Source organism: Gopherus evgoodei, chromosome 5 (assembly GCF_007399415.2).
Source record: "Gopherus evgoodei ecotype Sinaloan lineage chromosome 5, rGopEvg1_v1.p, whole genome shotgun sequence".
Classification (NCBI taxonomy): Eukaryota; Metazoa; Chordata; order Testudines; family Testudinidae; genus Gopherus; species Gopherus evgoodei.
Genome location: NC_044326.1, coordinates 79,879,010 through 79,897,995, shown reverse-complemented (window position 1 = coordinate 79,897,995; position 18,986 = coordinate 79,879,010). Strand labels below are relative to the sequence as shown.

Here is an 18,986-nt window from a genome sequence, read left to right as displayed (position 1 = left end):
CATTCTAGGAGCTGTGGCAATGTTAATTCCTCTGTAAAAAAAAAAAATGTTTAAATGGGGCTGTTTTCTTCACCCTTCCAGGTAATTTAGTTTAGCATTGGTAAAGATGCAAAAGCAGTACTTAATTATATTAATAATATAAACAAATACTCTTCTTAGTAAATTATGTGGTGTTATAGGAAATAAATTCTGTTTATATTACTATACTTTAGCTAATCATTGACTTGTGATTTGTTTTTATACATATTACTTCCCCTTACCAGAAAAACCTCTAACCTTTTATCTAAGATGTAATAAATGTTTAATTTAGAAGGGATTAATTTAAATGAGCCCATTTTCCTTTAATACTCTCCCAATAACAAAATTTAAAACTCCCTAGTTCCATTGATGATTATCTAGAGCACTGATTATTCTGTGCAATGGCTTTGATCAGGGAAATATCTGTCAGTGCAGGCACCCCAGCCTTAGTCTATCACAGGACACAGAAACAAGATCCTTAGTGTAAACAAGAAGAGACTGTATGTTCTTTGAAACTTTTCCCCCTATCACTGCTTGGGGGAGAGAGAGAGACAGAGTGCAAGGAGAGTAAGTGAGGGAGCAAAGAAAGGGAAGGAAGCTTGCTTTGTATTCTGCTGAAGGTTGTGGTCAGAAATAGAACATACAGCAATCACTGTGGTTTGAGTGCTGTTTAGGAGATAATATATGCTCACCTTTACTAACTCGATTGCTGTGTGAGAGAAATGACATCGGGCTGCTGGTTCTACACATTCTTTATTTTTGGAACAAATTGTAAGTACACCTAACATTTTCATATTATTTAGTACTTTGCAAAACAGATATGTGATAAACTTCAATAACAGATTTTTAAAATAAATGTGCATATGATTCTACATTTTAGTTTAACAATCCTTTGTGACAGTTTATGTTCTTTGATGGATTTCTGGCATTATAATATACAGTAATTTACTATCAGTCTAGCTAGCTGCAAACAGGGCTAGAATCGTATCAAATGTTTTTGCACTTATTCTTTTGATGGTTTATATTAACAGGAATTAGACAGAATGAAATTCAAAAATAAGTAACAATGTTTAAGTATTGAAGGAAGGGGTTGTGTTTGTAATGTATATCTCCAGTGGTACGTCTTTACTTGCTTTAAATACTTAATGGAGACTCCTGTTACATAAAAGTTAATATCAGAAGTCCAATGTAATCAATATTTTAGATATCTTTAGTTTCTTAGCTTGATGTAACTACACTGTGTTAGCACTGAACATCTGTATTATTGTTTGAAAGGCAAATTTTTGTTTAGACATCCATAATTCTCACTCATCATATTCAACACATTATCAACAGGCTTCCATTAAAGATCAAAATGGATTTTAATGTCAGTGTTTCCTTGAAATGCTAATAATTTTTATCATGGTTTTTAAGCTGACCTTCTGTGATCTCTGTGTCACACTTTTGTTTTTAATGGCTGCTTTTTCATTTCATTTGAATATTCTATTTTAAACTGCTACACACCCACTTGGGCAAAGCTGCCCCCATAGAATTACAACTTTTATGTGACCTTATTCATGTCTTTAGAAGTAATTGGAAATAGAAAAAGTTTTCTTAGGGACATTAGACTATTTTATAAATCCAAAGGGTGTGTGAACCCTCTGAATTAACAACTGGTTCTCTCCTTGCCGTAAGAAAACACTGTAAAACTGGAAGTAAGAATGTGTACTGTACTATTTGGAACATGTTTTTTTTCTATTTATTGATCAATATATTAGATTTTCTTCTTAGTTTTTCCATTACTTAATAAATACACATTTCTTATATAAAATTGTAACTATTGAAGTCTATCATCACTGAAACTAGATTTAAATATTTTGTAAACAAAATGATTTAGCAAAATGCTTGACTTACTAAAATGTCATAATCACTTAGGGTTAGATTCTGCTACCTTCACTTATATTTAGCTGTACTTTACTCCTCATGTTGTTCCATTTAAATCAATGCTTTCTGCAAATAGTGTGATTACTTAGGGGTAAGATACTACTCAATATGCTAAGCTCCCATAGACTTCAGTGGCAGTTTAAGGTATGTAAGAAATGAATTGCAACATAGACATTGTGTGATATCATTCCTGGGGTTATATAGCCCAGGGATCTAATGCCCATTGATGTCAATGGAAAAACTCCTATTGCCTGAAGCTTGCTTTGGATCAAGCCCTAACAGACTACTTGCTTGGCCTTCACCTTGTCCCGTTAGCCAGTGTCACTGGTGAAGATCCATATAGCACCTGTGATTGGCACAACTTTTGCAAACCAGCTAGTCAGGCCTGATATCCTTGGTTTGAGATCAGAGTTTTCATTCTTCTAGATGAACTGTCTTCCATGGTTGGCAAGCCCCACCTGCCCAGAAAGAGGTATGTGGAGGTGAAGTAATGTGCCCAGGGCCATCCAGTAGTTCCGTGGTACAGCTAGAAGTAGAACCCAGGTCTCTTAAGTCGCCAGTCAAAAACCTGTTTCCACTGGACAATGCCACTTTTCCTTAGGCCCTTACAGATTACATCATCATAATATGTGATCTGTAGTTATGCAAGAAATTCAGTATTGGTCTCATGTGATATCATTCCTAGAATGATACAGATCATAATTGTACATAACATGTGATCATAATTAGTCTGTGAGGAATGTATGATTTAATAAAGTCTTATTATACAGTCAGTCACCCAACAAATTTAAAGATTAAAAAATAAAATAGACTTCAAATTATTGTTCCACATTATTGTTTAAAATTCAAAACAGCAAGGAAGAAATTCAAAATTATATACCCAAGACATGTCTATGCAAATTATTGTTTAAATCATTTCTACTATCAGTTCAAATACATTTACTTCTAAAGTGAAAATTTTCTAATTCATATTGCAATACATTAAAACATACAGCTATACAAGTGCAAATCAGGACAGTTTATATGATTACAAGTCTTATAGTAGTATAATTAGCCTTTGTATATTTTGACATGTGATGTTGACAATTGGTATTTTAACAGTTTTAAAGCTTTAACTTTTTCAATCTGAATGTCTGCTGTCATTAAAAATTTCTGACCCACCCCCATAATTTCCTGTAACTGAAAATTTAAATCAATAAATATCTTTAAAAAATCAATATCCATGAAAATTAGATAAAAAATATACCTGCCCCTGGATATTTCCATTACATGCATCTGAGGAAGTGGGTATTCACCCACGAAAGCTCATGCTCCAAAACGTCTGTTAGTCTATAAGGTGCCACAGGATTCTTTGCTGCTTTTATAAAAAATAGAATTATCTAAAGCCTAACTATAATGTTAATTAACTTGAGGCATTTATTGACTCACAATAGGTAACATATGAAGAGTTGTTATAGCCATGTTGGTACCAGGATATTAGAGACACAAGGTGGGTGAGGTAATATCTCTGACTGGACCAACTTCTGTTGGTGAGAAAGACCAGCTTCAACATTAGTCCATTAAAAGATATTACCTCACCTACCTTGTCTTTTTAATGTGTATCATAGTAACATAATTTTGGTTACAAGGAAGATCACATGGCCTATCTAAGTTTATTAATTCATCTTTATTGTTTTGGTCCTCTGTAGTGTTTTTCCCCTCTAAGTGTCTACAATTTTAATATACTCCCACACACACACACACAGAGTTGCAGCCTCTGTCTCTGCCTTCAGTACTGTTTTGCACATGAATTACTCTCTGTATAATTAAATTTCTCCCAATTTTATTTTAACTTCCAGTATTTTCATAATTGTACTTTGTTCAGTTAGAGTCTGTTCAGTCACTATCTGAACCACCAGAAAGTAAAAGTGCAGGTATCCAGGAGTTTGTTTTGGGGTTGTTATGTTTTTAAAGACCTCTCCCAGGCCCAGATCCTCCGATGTTTCTTAAAAAGCCCCAAGAAGCATTCATCCTGCTAAAATCACTATTGGCTGACCTATCCAAATTGTTATCTACCAGACAGATAACGGCATACACATAAGCAATTCTGTTCACTGTTCTATCTCACTCTCCTCCTTTAAATCCTTCCTTAAGACTCACTTTTTTTGTTAGATTTCCATTACAGACCTCCACTCCCTCTTGAGAGTCTTTGACTAGTTACAGTCTCAGACTATTAGTATATCGACTATCAAAAAAAAGAGGAACTATAGTAGCTCAAAAGGAGGAGAAAATGAGTTATCTTTTACTGTTGTTGTAACCCTGGTTCTTTCCATGGACTCTCTACCCCTTCCTTCACTTCGTCATTCCTATTACTATTCTATGTCTAACTTAAGGCTATTCCTCTCAGTCTCCTCTATTCCTTTCTTTCCCCCTCCCCACCCCCCATTCTCATCTTATTGTTTTTCCTCTTTTCTTTCTATTCCTTTTTTTCCTTTCTTCCCTCCTACTAAACAAGAAGGAAAACTTATTTAGCATTACCTGAAACTTGTCCGCATTTCTTTGTACCTCTGTTTTTTTTTTAAGACTGGGTTCCTTTATATCAAAGGTGCTGCTCATTTAGTCAGAGGTGCAACTGTAACAAGGACCCTTCCCGAGACATCTGGAGGTGTAAAAGTTCATAAGCTTTGCCAGTGTCACTCACCTGTTTAATTAATTTTTTACAAATGTCAAACCTCTTCTGGATTCATAAATATTTTCACTGGCCTAAAATGGGAAAGCTGGAAAAATCATTGTATAGAATATTTTTTGTTAGCTTCTCGTGGCTTTCATTTAACCTGAAATAGTTTTCTTCTTTGTGTCACCAGTAGATTCAAATCAAGAATGAATCCCAGCTTTCCTGAGTTATTGTTACATTATTGTTTCCCTATTGCTAATTAATGCACATTATCAAGATCTTGAAAGTTTAAACAATGGCAAATCAAAGCACTTGAAAAGCCGCTTTGTGTGTGTGAATATATTCCTGCCGGTGTGCCTGAAACAGTGTTCTAGGTGAGGCTGGTAGTGCTGACTGTTATTTAGGTTGCCCAATACTTCCCATTAGAAGATCCTGGTTCCAGCTGCTCTTTGCCAAACTTTAACTATTTGGACTGAAATTTTCCGTGTTAGGTGTCTGCCTCAGGCTGGAATTTTGGAAATTTTTCAGCCAAAATGGTTCAACTGTTTCCAAGAATGAGGATAGGGGAAAATGTTGTTTTGTCCATGCTAAATTCTGGTGATCTTTTCTTTGAACTGCCATGCTTTATAGAAGGGATTTGAAATTTGGCAGGGGCTGGCCTTTGTGTCAGGAATGTGCCTTTTGTTGTCCCTATGAAAATTCACCCAAATTTGACCACGTTGTAAGCCTTTAAAAAATTATTTGAAGAATTTTGTCCTCACTGAGCATGCTTGAGCCTTTCACAACTCCCAGTGCTGACAAGACTGTGTATGCATCATCCCCACAAAGTTACAGCACATGTGCCATCTTCTCACAGCTCCTGGCAGTGAGTTACCTACATATACAGCTATCTCCACAGAGTGACTGGGGCTGGGTGAAACCAAACTAGGCACTGGTACAGAAAGCCTGTCTGTCCTTTGCGCTCAGTGACCTCCATCCCCCACTGGCACCCAGGCATCATGGAGGAGGAAGAGGAAGCCATCTGACTGGAGTACACAGTGTACAAAAGCCAGACCAGGTGGGAGGAACAGAGTAGATTGGGACAAGGTGTCTGGTGAGACTGGGACTGGGAAAGAGGGGGAGAGAAACTGGACTGGGATTGGATGGGAAGGAAAGATTGGAAGTGAAAGGAAGGGAAGGCTTGAAATAGAAGGTGTCCCTTGTTTAGACTTAATTCTAATCATTATTCCAAACAAACCTCTGGTAGTAATTTACATTGGCTGCTGCAGACCTGATATTGAGCACAAACCAGTGTAAATCAGAAGTAACTGAAAGCAAAGGTAGCAAAACACTTCATTAGAAATTCTTTTTCATAAGGCAGAGATAACTGAGCATGTTTTAAAGCAAAAGAAATTATCCAACATTATTTTAAGCTTCTTTGCATTATTCTTTCATCTGTATCTTTTATTCTGAGTTTTTGTTACACATTGAGCCAAATCCTGTTTCTATGAAAGTTAGTGGCAAAATTTCCCTTTAGGAAGCAGGACCATTGTACTACATATTGGGGCTTTGCCAAAATAAGATAGGCATCAGATCTCTGATGAGGTGCCATGTGTCCACTTTGAACTGCGTTGCTTGCAGTTTCTGGCCAAAGAGCTGATGTGTCTGGCCATGGACCAAGGAGAATGGTATGGATCCAGCATACAGATGGATTAATTAGAGACCAAATTACCTGTAGTAGAGTTGATAACTAAGTCAAAGTAATGCTATTGTGTGAGAGAGAGACTTTATTTTGCACACGACCATTGATATTTGCTGGACTGGTGAAAATTGTCCTTCCCAAATTGAAGTATTAGTGAGCAGTGAGAAAAAGGAAGTGCATCTAATTAAAAATGCATTCTAAGGCACAACACAAAAGTAAATATGGGGCAAACACTATATTCATCTGCAATATATGTGAAGGCAATTACAACACAATGCAAAGATTTCCCACATAGGAGGTACAGTGACAGCATTCAATAAAAGCAACCATTCGCTTTCAGTGCAAATTGCAAAGAAATACCAAATCAAAATACATATGCTTATGGACATACAGCTGGAGGACTATGCTCTGATGCAGAAATAGTTGTTTTTGAGCTACCTTATAAATGTGCAAAACAAGGTTCTACAACAGATAAGTTTGTGACACTGGAAAAAAATGAACAAAGGTGAATTTCACATTGGAGCTTCTAGTGAATATGCTCAAGAATATTTATAAATAGTAAAAGCAAAGAGTTGTAGGAAAAGGAGTTTGAAGTATCAGTATGTCTAATTCAAGTACTACCATTACTGAAACAAAACCTGACATTCAAATGAGTACAAGATTACTCAGTGTTTCAGATGGAGAGAGCATAATACTAGATAGAAGGCCAACAGAAACAGCCCAGGCCCCACCAAATAATCAAACATATTGGTACTAGAGAGGTGAAATTGTTACATATAATGGGATTCTGAACAAAGGACACCTTGTCATAATACTAGACAGTGTGAGATCAGAAATTCTAAGCATAATTCACAGTGCTCCTATGGACATTGAGAAGGGCCTAAAGTCGAAGGACAGCCCAGGATGTAGGAGGAGCCACTCATGCAGGAAAGTGCAGGGACAAAACATCCTAAAGATATGAAGATTTAGTGCATCCCCAGAGACTATAGTGGTGGTACTCCCGTAGAGTCCCTCAGATCATTAAAACAGCTTCCCTGGTGCAACCTGTTACAACTACCTACCTTAATCCTGAGATAATGCCACTGCTGATGTAGCTGCCCCATTGGAGCAGGGGTGGATCAAGCCCAGTAAATGGACAACACTAGAGTCCCCCTCCTGTACTTTCCCTGGTCCATTTATACTAGTATTGTCAAATTCACAAATTATTTTATTTTTTCCTGTTCTGGGTTCCAGAATTTATTTTCAACTGAATCGCCTAGTGCATTTTTAAAGGCAATAAGCAGGAAGAGATTACTCTAATTGCAACTCCATAGATATAGTCATTAAAGTTAATAAATGAAGCTCCAATGTTAGGAGGGCCATTTATTAAACCACTAGCTGAACAAAAAGATCCAGCACACTTTCACTGCTGAAACAGCCATAAATTAAAGTTTATAAAGGTCCTTGGACAGTTTATTTGAAAATATATAGAGTTGACTGTATCCTGTCTTTCATCAAAGAGCATGCAGGGAGTTACTTTCCTTTCAAATTATGTTTTCGGTTTCTTTGAATAGTTGTTTTAAGCAAAGAGTGATGGAGCTTTTTGTTCCTTTACTAAATCAACAAGTCTGTGACACCTTGAAAAGATTGTTGCCTTGTCTTGTTCAGTGGAAAGAAGCAGAATGCTCTAGAGGAGATCAAGTGCATAGATGTAGACATATGTGAAAGACTGAACTAAATGACATTCACCACCAACTGTTACTGCTATGAACAGACAGATCCACCCCCTACTGGAAAATTTATTCTTATTTAGCCCTTTTTTGTCCACATGGATTTTGTGACTTTCAGAAACATCTGTGACATTTTCTGCTTCAGCCCCTATGTGGCGGGGGGAACCTGGAGCCATCAGCCACTGCAGGCAATGAGGGGACCCCAGAGCTCTGAGCCACTGGAGCTGTGGCAAGGGTCCTGGAGCATGCTGGAAGCCCTCCCACACAGTGGGGGTAGGCTCTTCCCCCGCCTTTGGCTTCAGTCAGCCCTCCCTCCCATTATTTTTAGTAGAAGTCATGGACAGGTCACAGGTTTCCATGAATTTTTATTTCCTGTGACCTGTCCATGACTTTTACTGAAAATAACAGTGACAAAATCTTAACCTTACTCATAAGCATGAATTTGTTTGATTATTTATAGTCAAGGCTACGTTTAGGTCACAGAGGTCATGGAAGTCACGGAATCAATGATTTCCAGAGACCTCCATGACATTCTCTGCTTCAGCCCCAGGGACTGTGGGACTCTGGAGCTGGCAGCCAGCAGGACCCTGGCAGGTTTCCAGAGACAGGCAACAGCAGTGACCGGTGACCCCTGCAAGATTCCAGCAGCAGGTGACAGAGTCCTGAGGGGGGCCCTCCTCAAGGTTCTAGCAACAGGCAACAGCCTTGTGGGGGACGTCTCTGGCAAGCGGCTGGGGGTGTCCCATTTTCTCTTTAGGAAATATGGTCACCCTGCAGCTCCTGCTGCGGGCAGAGGGGGGAACCCCGCAGCTCCCAGCCACCATGGTGGCAGGAGAAACCACGGAGACGCAGCAACAAAAGTCACAGACAGGTCACAGCTTCCATGAATTTTTGTTTATTGTCCGTGATCTGTCCATGACCTTTACTAAAAATAACCATGACAAAATCTTAGTCTTATTTATTGTTGATCAATAGCTGATCAACAACCATTGCTGGAAAAATATCTAATTTGTGACAAGGACACAAGAAGAAGAACAGTTAATCCTTATCTGCACATTTTATTTATGAAGTGTTCATAACAAGTGCTTCTTCAAATTATTAGGATTCCGGTGGCAGCTTAAAGACTAACAGATTTATTGGGGCATAAGCTTTTGTGGGTAAAATACCCCACTCTTTCAGATGCATCTTTTTTTCACTCCATGCATCTGAAGAAATGGGTTTTTTTTAACCCAGGAAATCTTATGCCCAAATAAATCTGCTAGTCCTTAAGGTGCCACCGGACTCCTCATTGTTTTTGTGATTACAGATTTAACACAGCTACCTTTCTGATACTTGGCTTCAAATTATTGATTTTTCAGAGTTTGCTATTCAAGCTGGGTGATTGGCCATTAAGTTATGTGGTTTCTGTTTCCTGAAGAATGGAGAAAGAGTGCCTGAAGAGAGTACTGGGACACTGACTCATCTACACTGCAATAAAAGGTGTAATTTTAGTAGTGTAGGCATAGCTGTAGCTGGCAGGGCTAAAAAAGAAGTGAAGACCCAACAGCATGGACGGTGGTATGGGTTAGCAACACAACTATGTATCTGGGGTCCTGGACAGGCTTGCACAACCTTACCTGTGTCTTCACTGTTATCATTAGCTATGCTAGCTAGGATTAATACTAGCATGGGTATACTTCACCCGAGCTGCAATCACACTTTCAACTGCAGAGTAGACATACTCTAAGAGAGAAGTCAATGCCCCAGAGAGCTCTTCAGGCACTCTTCCAGTTTGTAATTTTTAGGTTTTTCACCAGAGACAGAAACATATACCCTGGCTAGTATGGCTAAAGATAGCCATGAAAACATGGCAACACAGACTCTGGTGCAGGTTGCACAAGCCTCTCCAGAACCCCAGGCAAATATTCACCTTGCTAGCCCATGTTGCAATCCATACTGCTGTGTCTTCGCTTCTGTTTTTAGCCATGCTAGCTACATTAACACTAGTAGGGGTGTGCCTACATGAGCTACAATCACACCTTCCATTGCAGTGCGGACATACCATGAGGTAAAATGGGGAGGCACTTTTGGGAGAGGCACACCGTAAGAGCGACCTGTGGAGTATTTCCTGTCCTCTTGTACAAGAAAGAGCACTATATTTGTCTATATATGTCAATCTCATTGGCCCTTACAATATCCTCTGGCAAGGAGTTTCACAGACTGACTGCATTGGGTGAAGAAATACTTCCTTTTGTTTGTTTTAAACCTGATGCTTATTAATTTCATTTGGTGGCCCCTAGTTCTTGTGTTATGAGAAGTAGTAAATAACGCTTCCTTATTTACTTTTTCCACACCAGTCATGATTTTATAGACCTCTATCTTATCCCTCCTTACTTATCTCTTTTCCAAGTTGAAAAGTCCCAGTCTTATTAATCTCTCCTCATATGGCGACCGTTCCATACCCCTAATCATTTTTGTTTCTCTTTTCTGAACCTTTTCCAATTCCAATATATCTTTTTTGAGATGGGGAAACCACATCTGCATGCAGTATTCAAGATGTGGGTGTACCAGGGATTAATAAAGAGGCAATATGATATTTTCTGTTATTATCTATCCCTTTCCCAACATTCTGATTGCTTTTTTGACTGCTGCTGCACATTGAGTGGATGTTTTCAGAGAACTATCCATGACTCCAAGATTTCTTTCTTGAGTGGTAACAGTTAATTTAGACCCCATCATTTTATATGTTTAATTGGGATTATGTTTTCCAATGTGCATTACTGTGCATTTATCAACACTGAATATGCTATTTTGTTGCCCAGTCACCCAGTTTTGAGAGAGCCTTTTGTAGCTCTTTGCAGCCTTCCTGGGATTTAACTCTCTTGAGCAGTTTTGTATCATCTGCAAATGTTGCCACCTCACTGTCTACCCCTTTTTCAGATCAGTTATGAATATATTGAATAGAACTGGTCCCAGTACAGACCCCTGGGGGACACCACTATTTACCTCTCTCCATTCTGAAAACCATGTCGACTCTTCGCCAACAAATTGTTAATCTATATGTCTGACAGTTTTGTTCTTTACTATAATTTCAATCAGTTTGTCTGGTACAGAAGTCAGGCTAACGGGCCTGTAATTGGCGGGATCACCTCTGAAGCCCTTTTTAAAAATTGGTGTACATCAGCTGTCCTCCAGTCATTTGGTACAGAAGCTGATTTAAATGATAGGTTACAGACTACAGTTAGTAGTTGTGCAATTTCACATTTTAGTTCCTTCAGAACTCTTGCGTGAATACCATCTGGTCCTGGTGACTTATTACTATGTAGTTGATCAATTTGTTCCAAAACCTCCTCTAATGACACCTCAATCTGTGACAGTTTCTCCCCCCGCCCCCTCCTTTGTCACCTAAAAGGAATGGCTCAGGTTTGGGAATCTCCTTCACATCCTCAGCCATAAAGACCAATGCAAAGAATTCATTTTGTTTCTACTCAATGGCCTTATTGTCCTTGAGTGTTCTTTTAGCATCTTGATCATCCAGTGGCCCCAGTGATTGATTAGCAGGCTTCCTGCATCCGATGTACTTAAAAAAAAATTCCTATTACTTTTTTAATCTTTGGCTGTTTTTCAAATTTTTTTTTGGCCTTCCTAATTATATTTTTACATTTCATTTGCCAGGGTTTATGCTCCATTCAATTTTCCTCACTAGGATTTAACTTCCACTTTTTAAAGGATGCCTTTTTGCTTCTCACTGCTTCTTTTACTTTATTGTTTAGCCATGGTAGCATAGCAGTTCTCTTACTATGTTTTTTAATTTGGGGTATGCATTTAAGTTGAGCCTCTATTATGATGTCTTTAAAAAGTTTCCATGCAGCTTGCAGGGATTTCACTTTGACACTTTAGCTTTTAAATTCTATTAAACTAACCTCTTCATTTTTGTGTAGTTCCCCTTTCTGAAATTAAATGTTGCAGTGTTGGGCTGCTGTAGTGTTTTCCCCACCACAAGGAAGTTAAATTTAATTATATTACGGTCACTATTACCAAACAGTCCAGCTATATTCACCTCTTGGACCAGATCCTGTGCTCCACTTAGGACTAAATCAAGAATTATCTCTCCTCTTATGGGTTCCAGAACTGACTGCTCCAAGAAGCAGTCATGGGTTACCTAGGGAAGTGGTGGAATCTCTTTCCTTAGAAGTTTTTAAGGTCAGGCTTAACAAAGCCCTGGCAGGGATGATTTAGTTGGGAATTGGTCCTGCTTTGAGCAGGGGGTTAGACTAGATGACCTCCTGAGGTCCCTTCCAACCCTGATAGTCTATGATTCTACATGGACCTTTCCATGTAAAAGGGGTAAACCTTTTGTGACTCTAACCCACACCTCAACCTTATTGGCAAAGGACTGCCCCTGTTCCTGGCATAAAAATTGTCAGTGGAAATGAATTTTTTCATTTACATAAAAAAATAAAAAGTTCAGTTTATTAAATAGTTTTTTAAAAATTCAGTGAAAACCCAAAAATGTTTTTAATTGTGGTGAAAATTTCCATCTAGTCAAGAAAACAAATATGTCAACAAAGCCTTTTAGTATAAAATTTTCAACCAGCTTGTCACACCTCAATTACATAGTGTCAGAAAAAAGCAAATATCAAGCAAACGTTACTAAAAATATGGTACACGTCTTACTGCACATCCTAAAGTTGTATTGCTACCTCTGGGAAACATTCATTTAAAGCAACAGCAAAGGGTTTAACTAGTAGAGTAGACAGTCAGCTATTAAAAAATATTACAGAAATTCTTTTCCCAAAGGAAGTGATGAAGTTAAAATGAATACTGGCCAAGAACATTTTGGTTTAAAAATAATTTTAATAGTTTAAGATAATGTTTGAACAATCAGTACATTGTTGGGAAGACAAAGTTTATTAAATACAAGGACTATGCCAAGGCTTGAGAGACTCCTCTTCTGAATGCAAAGGTTAGTATCCTGGCACATCTTTAATACAGTGAACATAGTATTTTATTCATTTGAGGAATTCAAAGTCTTAATAGTTCAATCACAGAGACTTTGCAGATGGGAAGTTACTGGTGTTCCATATTTAACTTTTAAGCAAGTCTGTTGCTTAGGTATTTGTTTAACGATGTCCAGTATTTTTATAACTTATTACTAATAAGAATCAATTGTATAATATGGCATCACTTACACATGTGGGTGCCTATATTTGGAGTTGCACTCAATTAAAAAAATACATAGTTGTGCTTATTTCAATGCATAAAGCTATATACATGTGATAACTTCAGATAAATGCACTTATTGGGCCCAATTCTGACCCCACTTATATTATTGTAAATCAGGAATAACTTCACTGAAGTCTATAGAGCTAAACTACTGTAAAATGAGTGAATTCAGAATCAGGCTTATCTTGTTGATTATGTCCAACCAACACATATCACATGTATTTTTTTAAATGTGCCACAATGCAGCTATTAAAATAAATCCAACCTGTGCTTTTATTTGTTTCATGTCACATGTTCAATTTGAAACTAGCAGTTAAAGAACTTCATTACCTGTAAATGATGATGTAACTGTGTAATTAAGCAGTCAAACATATACAAGATGTGAATTATAGCTTCAGTAATTCACAGCTAGTGTCTTGTCTGGAACAAATCTAAAACCTAAGCAGGACCTATGCTGCCTGTCCTGAATTACTGTATCTCAGTTTAAACAGCAGACCAGAGCTATTCACTATCCAAATCACCAGCTGGTCTCAACTGCATAAACCTGACACTAGAGCTGTGTGAACTATTCACTCCAAAAAAAAGTTAACTCTTTTTTTCTGTTCCCATGTTGTCTGAACAGATCATGCTGTCCAGGTTTATTGGTCAAAATTGTTCAGTTAATTGTTTTTTTGACTCTTCTGTGAACTGCCATCAAACTCTTCATTTTGAATATTGCTTTGGGTATTGGATGTTTTTAATTGGAAGGCTAAGCTATAATGAATAGACATAAAAGTAACTGTGACAGGGTTTTATCTGAGCCTTTACTGGACCCTGACCCTGCCTCAGTTTCCCCACCCAGCAGACTCTCTTGTTGCCCCCTGGTGATTCTCCAGCTCCTGGCATTTCTATCCTCTGCTGTTGGATGCACAGATTCTCATGCTTCCGACTCTTCATCGGGCATCAACTATGACAACATGAGTTTATTTTGTAATGTGAATGATTTGTGAATAATTTGTTGCACTATTTGCTCAAGTCTTGTTGTTAATCTTAGGAACTGGGAGATACCTTTTTCAGCACTGTAATGAATAATGGCCTCTCACCTCAAAAATTCCCCAGTCGATCACTGATGAGCCTGTCATCAGCAAAGTATTGCAGGCTGCTGCAAGGTCACAACATTCCCTTGAATCCTTTGTATGTTCAACAGCTATTGCCACTTGTACTTACAGTGTTGAAAAAGTTGTTATGGCTTTTCCAGTACCACCACCCTGCTTCTCTCTTTACTCATCTGATAGCTCGTGTTTTTCAGAAAAGCCCCTTTATGCAACTAGCAGCTGGGTTTTCTCAAGCCTCTGCACTTTCAAAAGAGCTTCCACTTTCAAAAGCCAGACTGCTAGTCGCTCCAGTTTGGAAGAAAGAACAGGACCTTCTGGCTTTCAGCCTAATACCTAGAGGATTTGAGATTCATTTTGAATTCATTCATTCATGTTCAATGAGGTTGAGCTTTATTTGTTAAAAATAGAAGAATTAAAAACCTTTTCCTTACTACTTTTTTGTTCCTTTATATAAGTATAATAATGTGCTTGAAGCTGATGTGCTATTGAATACCAAGCAGTGAATCATACTGTTTTGATTAATTTCATTTTTCAGGACTCTTGACATTTAGTCAGCATGTGCTGTTTTTGTAGTCTATATTTGAATTCATATTCATTTGCTTTAGAGAAATGACAAAAAGCCATGTGAATTTACCACTCCTCTAGAGCATTAGAAAAAGAAGATGGAAGTAGCAAAACCAAACAGGAAACATCTCCATAACCTTACTTTGATACTAGGCTGTAAGCAGAATAAAGCCCAAGTAATGTCTTGCAAAAGTAATGAAAGAGTTGCATCTTTTTAGTTCAACAGTTAAACATATTCTCTTAGCTCTCTCAGGTACACCCTACGCATGGCCTGCCCTTATGCATTCTCTCATTTCATTTTCTCCCCTTTAAATGGGAGTAATACAAATAGGAGCTTGGGAAGGTGTGGCAAGAACAGTCTTGCACCCCAGGGATTTTGCATCCATTGCAACAAGAGCAAAAGCTAGGGCATCTTTGCCTCAGGAAGCAAACCAAGCAACTAGCTATCTCTGAATAAGAAAAGCACAAGCTGCCTCCTCTCTGTCCCTGGGCTAGATTTGCCCCATCATCCAGAGTTCAGCAGGAAAAAGGTTAGCTATCTCCCTCCATCCAGCTAGAGCAGTGGTTCTCAACCTGTGGCCCAATCAGCACACCGCTGCGGCCCATGTGACATCCTCAGGGCCATAAAGGTTGTATTGGATGCAGCCCACATAACACATTGTGGGCCACATATACAGCCCACAATGATAAACAGGTTGAGAACCACTGAGCTAGAAGAAGCACAAATGCAGGAAGCCTGGGAACCAAGCCGGAAGAACCAGAAGTCCTGACAGTCGAGGAACTATGATGTGATTGGAATAACAGAGACTGGGTGGGATAACTCACATGACTGGAATACTGTCATAGATGGATATAAACTGTTCAAGAAGGACAGGCGAGGCAGAAAAGGTGGGGGAGTTGCAATGTATGTAAGAGAGCAGTATGGCTGCTCAGGGCTGTGGTATGAAAATGCAGAAAAACCAAGAGTCTCTGGATTAAGTTTAGAAGTGTGAGCAACAAGAGGGATGTCATGGTGGGAGTCTGCTATAGACCACCAGACCTGGGGGATGAGGTAGACGAGGCTTTCTTCCAGGAACTAGCAGATGTTACTAGATCGCAGATCTTGGTTCTCATGGGACACTTTAATCACCCTGATATCTGCTGGGAGAGCAATACACAGGTGCACAGACAATCCAGGAAGTTTTTGGAAAGTGTAGGGGACAATTTTCTGGTGCAAATGCTGGAGAAACCAACTAGGGGCAGAGTTCTTCTTGACCTGCTGCTCATAAACAGGGAAGAATTAGTAGGAGAAGAAAAGTGGATGGGAACCTGGGAGGCAGTGACCATGAGATGGTCAAGTTTAGGATCCTGACACAATGAAGAAAGAATAGCAGCAGAATACAGACTGTGGACTTTAGAAAAGCAGACTTTGACTCCCTCAGGGAACTGATGGGCAGGATCCCCTGGGAAAATAGGAGAGCTGGCTGTATTTCAAAGAATCCTTATTGAGGTTGCAAGAACAAACCATCCCAGTGTGTAGAAAGAATATTAAATATGGCAGGCAACCAGCTTGGCTTAACAGTGAAATCCTTGCTGATCTAAAACACAAAAAAGAAGCTTACAAGAAGTGGAAGTTTGGACAAATGACCAGGGAGGAGCATTAAAAATATTGCTCAGGTATGCAGGAGTGAAATCAGAAAGGACAAATCACACTTGGAGTTACCGCTAGCAAGAGATGTTAAGAGTAACCAGAAGAGTCCTGCACTGAGGACGGAAGATTCCCATGCACTGCTACAGATTAGTGACCGAGTGGCTAGGCATCAGTTCTGCAGAAAAGGACCTAGGGGTTACAGTGGACGAGAAGCTAGATATGAGTCAACAGTGTGCCCTTTTGCCAAGAAGGCTAACGGCATTTTGGGCTGTATAAGTAGGGGCACTGCCAGCAGATCGAGGAATGTGATCATTCCCCTCTACTCGACATTGATGAGGCCCCATCTGGAGTACTGTGTCCAGTTTTGGGCCCCACACTACAAGAAGGATGTGGAAAAATTGGAAAGAGTCCAGTGGAGGGCAACAAAAATGATTAGGGGGCTGGAGCACATAACTTATGAAGAGAGAACTGGGATTGTTTAGTCTGCAGAAGAGAAGAATGAGGGAGGATTTGATAGCTGCTTTCAACTACCTAAAAGGGGGTTCCAAAGAGGATGGATCTAGGCTGTTCTCAGTGGTAGCAGACAACAGAAGAAGGAGTAATGGTCTCAAGTTGAAGTGGGTTTAGATTGGATATTAGAAAAAATTCTTTCACTAGGAGGGTGGTGAAGCACTGGAATGGGTTGCCTAGGGAGGTGGTGGAATCTCCTTCCTTAGTAGTTTTTAAAGTCAGGCTTGACAAAGCCCTGGCTGGGATGATTCAGTTGGGGATTGGTCTTGCTTTGAGCCAGGGGTTGGACTAGATGACCTCCTGAGTTCTCTTCCAACCCTGATATTCTGCTATTCTAATTGCCTGTCCTGAGCACAACGATGTCAAAGGAGCAGGGGTAGGACGGCAGTTTAAAATTCATTTTTCCATAACGAACAATTACCAGGGCATATTATGTAGATTTTGGAACTGAACCTTGTAGTATGTGTCAGGGAGGAACAATCTGAAGGAAAAGGATGAAGCTAAGAAGAGAACTAACTGAGGTTCCCTATTTGTCTCTGGTATTTGGCTGATGCAATCCAGGCATCATAACTCCACTTTGGCTAAGGGAGACCCTGTTTTAATATGTTTGCATAGGCAGCAAAAGACAGAGTAAGAGGCAAGAGAACAAAGATGTAGGCAAGAGTATAGTTGTGCAGGGCCATGAATATTTAGTTGAGTATATTAGTCCTTTCTTATGTGAGATGACATGTGCATTGCAGGCAAGATGTTTGTTCATGTCTGGGATGTCCTATGTATAAATAACAATTCATCTATTTCTCATTTACTTGATGCCAGATGTATAGAAAATACAGCTCCAAAATCCACTGTGGACATTGTGAAGAAATAGTTTTATCCATGCAGGGTGATCACAGCTAAACTGCATGTGACTGGCTGAGCTGACACTTAAGAGGGCAATCTATATAGCATTTACACAAGGTTATTGCTCTATACCATTTTATTAACAAAATATGTGGATGAAAAGTGCTAGAGAAAACCAAGCTTTGCTCTGGTATATATTTACCTTCCTCATCAAGTTCAGACATCTTTTTCTCACAGCTAAGGCCTTGAATAACTTTTCCTTCTCTACATTTTTTTCACTCCTTTCTGCTTATGTATCTAGGTTCTTACGTGTCCCTCGTTACTATAATCCCTTAGGTTCTTTTCTTCCTTCTTCTCTTTTAACTTTCTGTCTACCTGATTTGTGAGTGCACATGCAGGCTCTAAAGACACGTCTGTTTATATCCACAAAATGTGTGGATAAATTTGAAGACACCTTTGAAAATTGGGCCATTTCTGCCAAATATATGTGACATATACAGTCGCGGCCCAATTTTACACATTATGAATCTCAACTATTTGCAAATATTAATCAAAGCCATATTGATGATCAGATTGTCAAAGTTAATTTATATGGTTCCTGATGGTACTTCTTTTGCATTATAGGGTGTCCTGGGATTTAACAATTCAATTTTGGGCCATAGGACTAAGAAGCAAAGGTGAGCTGTTCTATCCTGGATGGGCTGTGAATGAGAAACAACCTATAAAACAAGAGAGGTACCTTCGAAGCTTGATATAAATATGAGATTGCAAAAATAACTAATTAATTTACAATAAAAATTACAAAAATTAAATGTTTCCCTCTCTCTTGGTTTAACATCAATATGGAACTGTCCTTTGATACCTATAATGAAGTGAACTAGAGCAGTTAATTTAATAGGATCATGCACCCTCTTGTGCAGAATTGCAAGATTAGGTAAATTAAGACAGGGTTTGGGTTTTCAGCCCAAAGATCTGGGCTTTCAATCAAATGAAAATGTTCATGGAAAGTGTTTGATAGCTCACCAGTTGCTCAGGCTCCAGATCCTGCAATTTACTCCATCCGGACAAACTCCAGTTGGCTAGCTGTTCACATCTTTTTGCTGGTTGTGGCTTTAGACACTCAGGTTCTGCACATATAGAACCTGACATGTAGCTTGTG

General features: G+C 38.9%; 1 protein-coding gene across 2 annotated transcripts in view; it reads left to right on the top strand.

Moving 5' to 3' along the window:
* The first annotated feature begins 581 nt into the window (after positions 1 to 581).
* RXFP1 (relaxin family peptide receptor 1) overlaps positions 582 to 18,986 on the top strand; it is a 90,429-nt gene continuing 72,024 nt past the window's right edge. Inside the window, exons 1-2 of one of the 2 annotated variants that reach the window (XM_030564317.1) lie at positions 658 to 789; positions 18,452 to 18,504. Coding sequence is in view for 1 of the 2 variants with exons in the window: in XM_030564315.1 (XP_030420175.1) it covers positions 741 to 789 (49 nt within the window). In the remaining variant the exon portion in view is untranslated. Of the gene's footprint in view, positions 790 to 18,451; positions 18,505 to 18,986 lie in introns of both variants that reach the window. The other variant, XM_030564315.1, reaches the window with a different exon arrangement.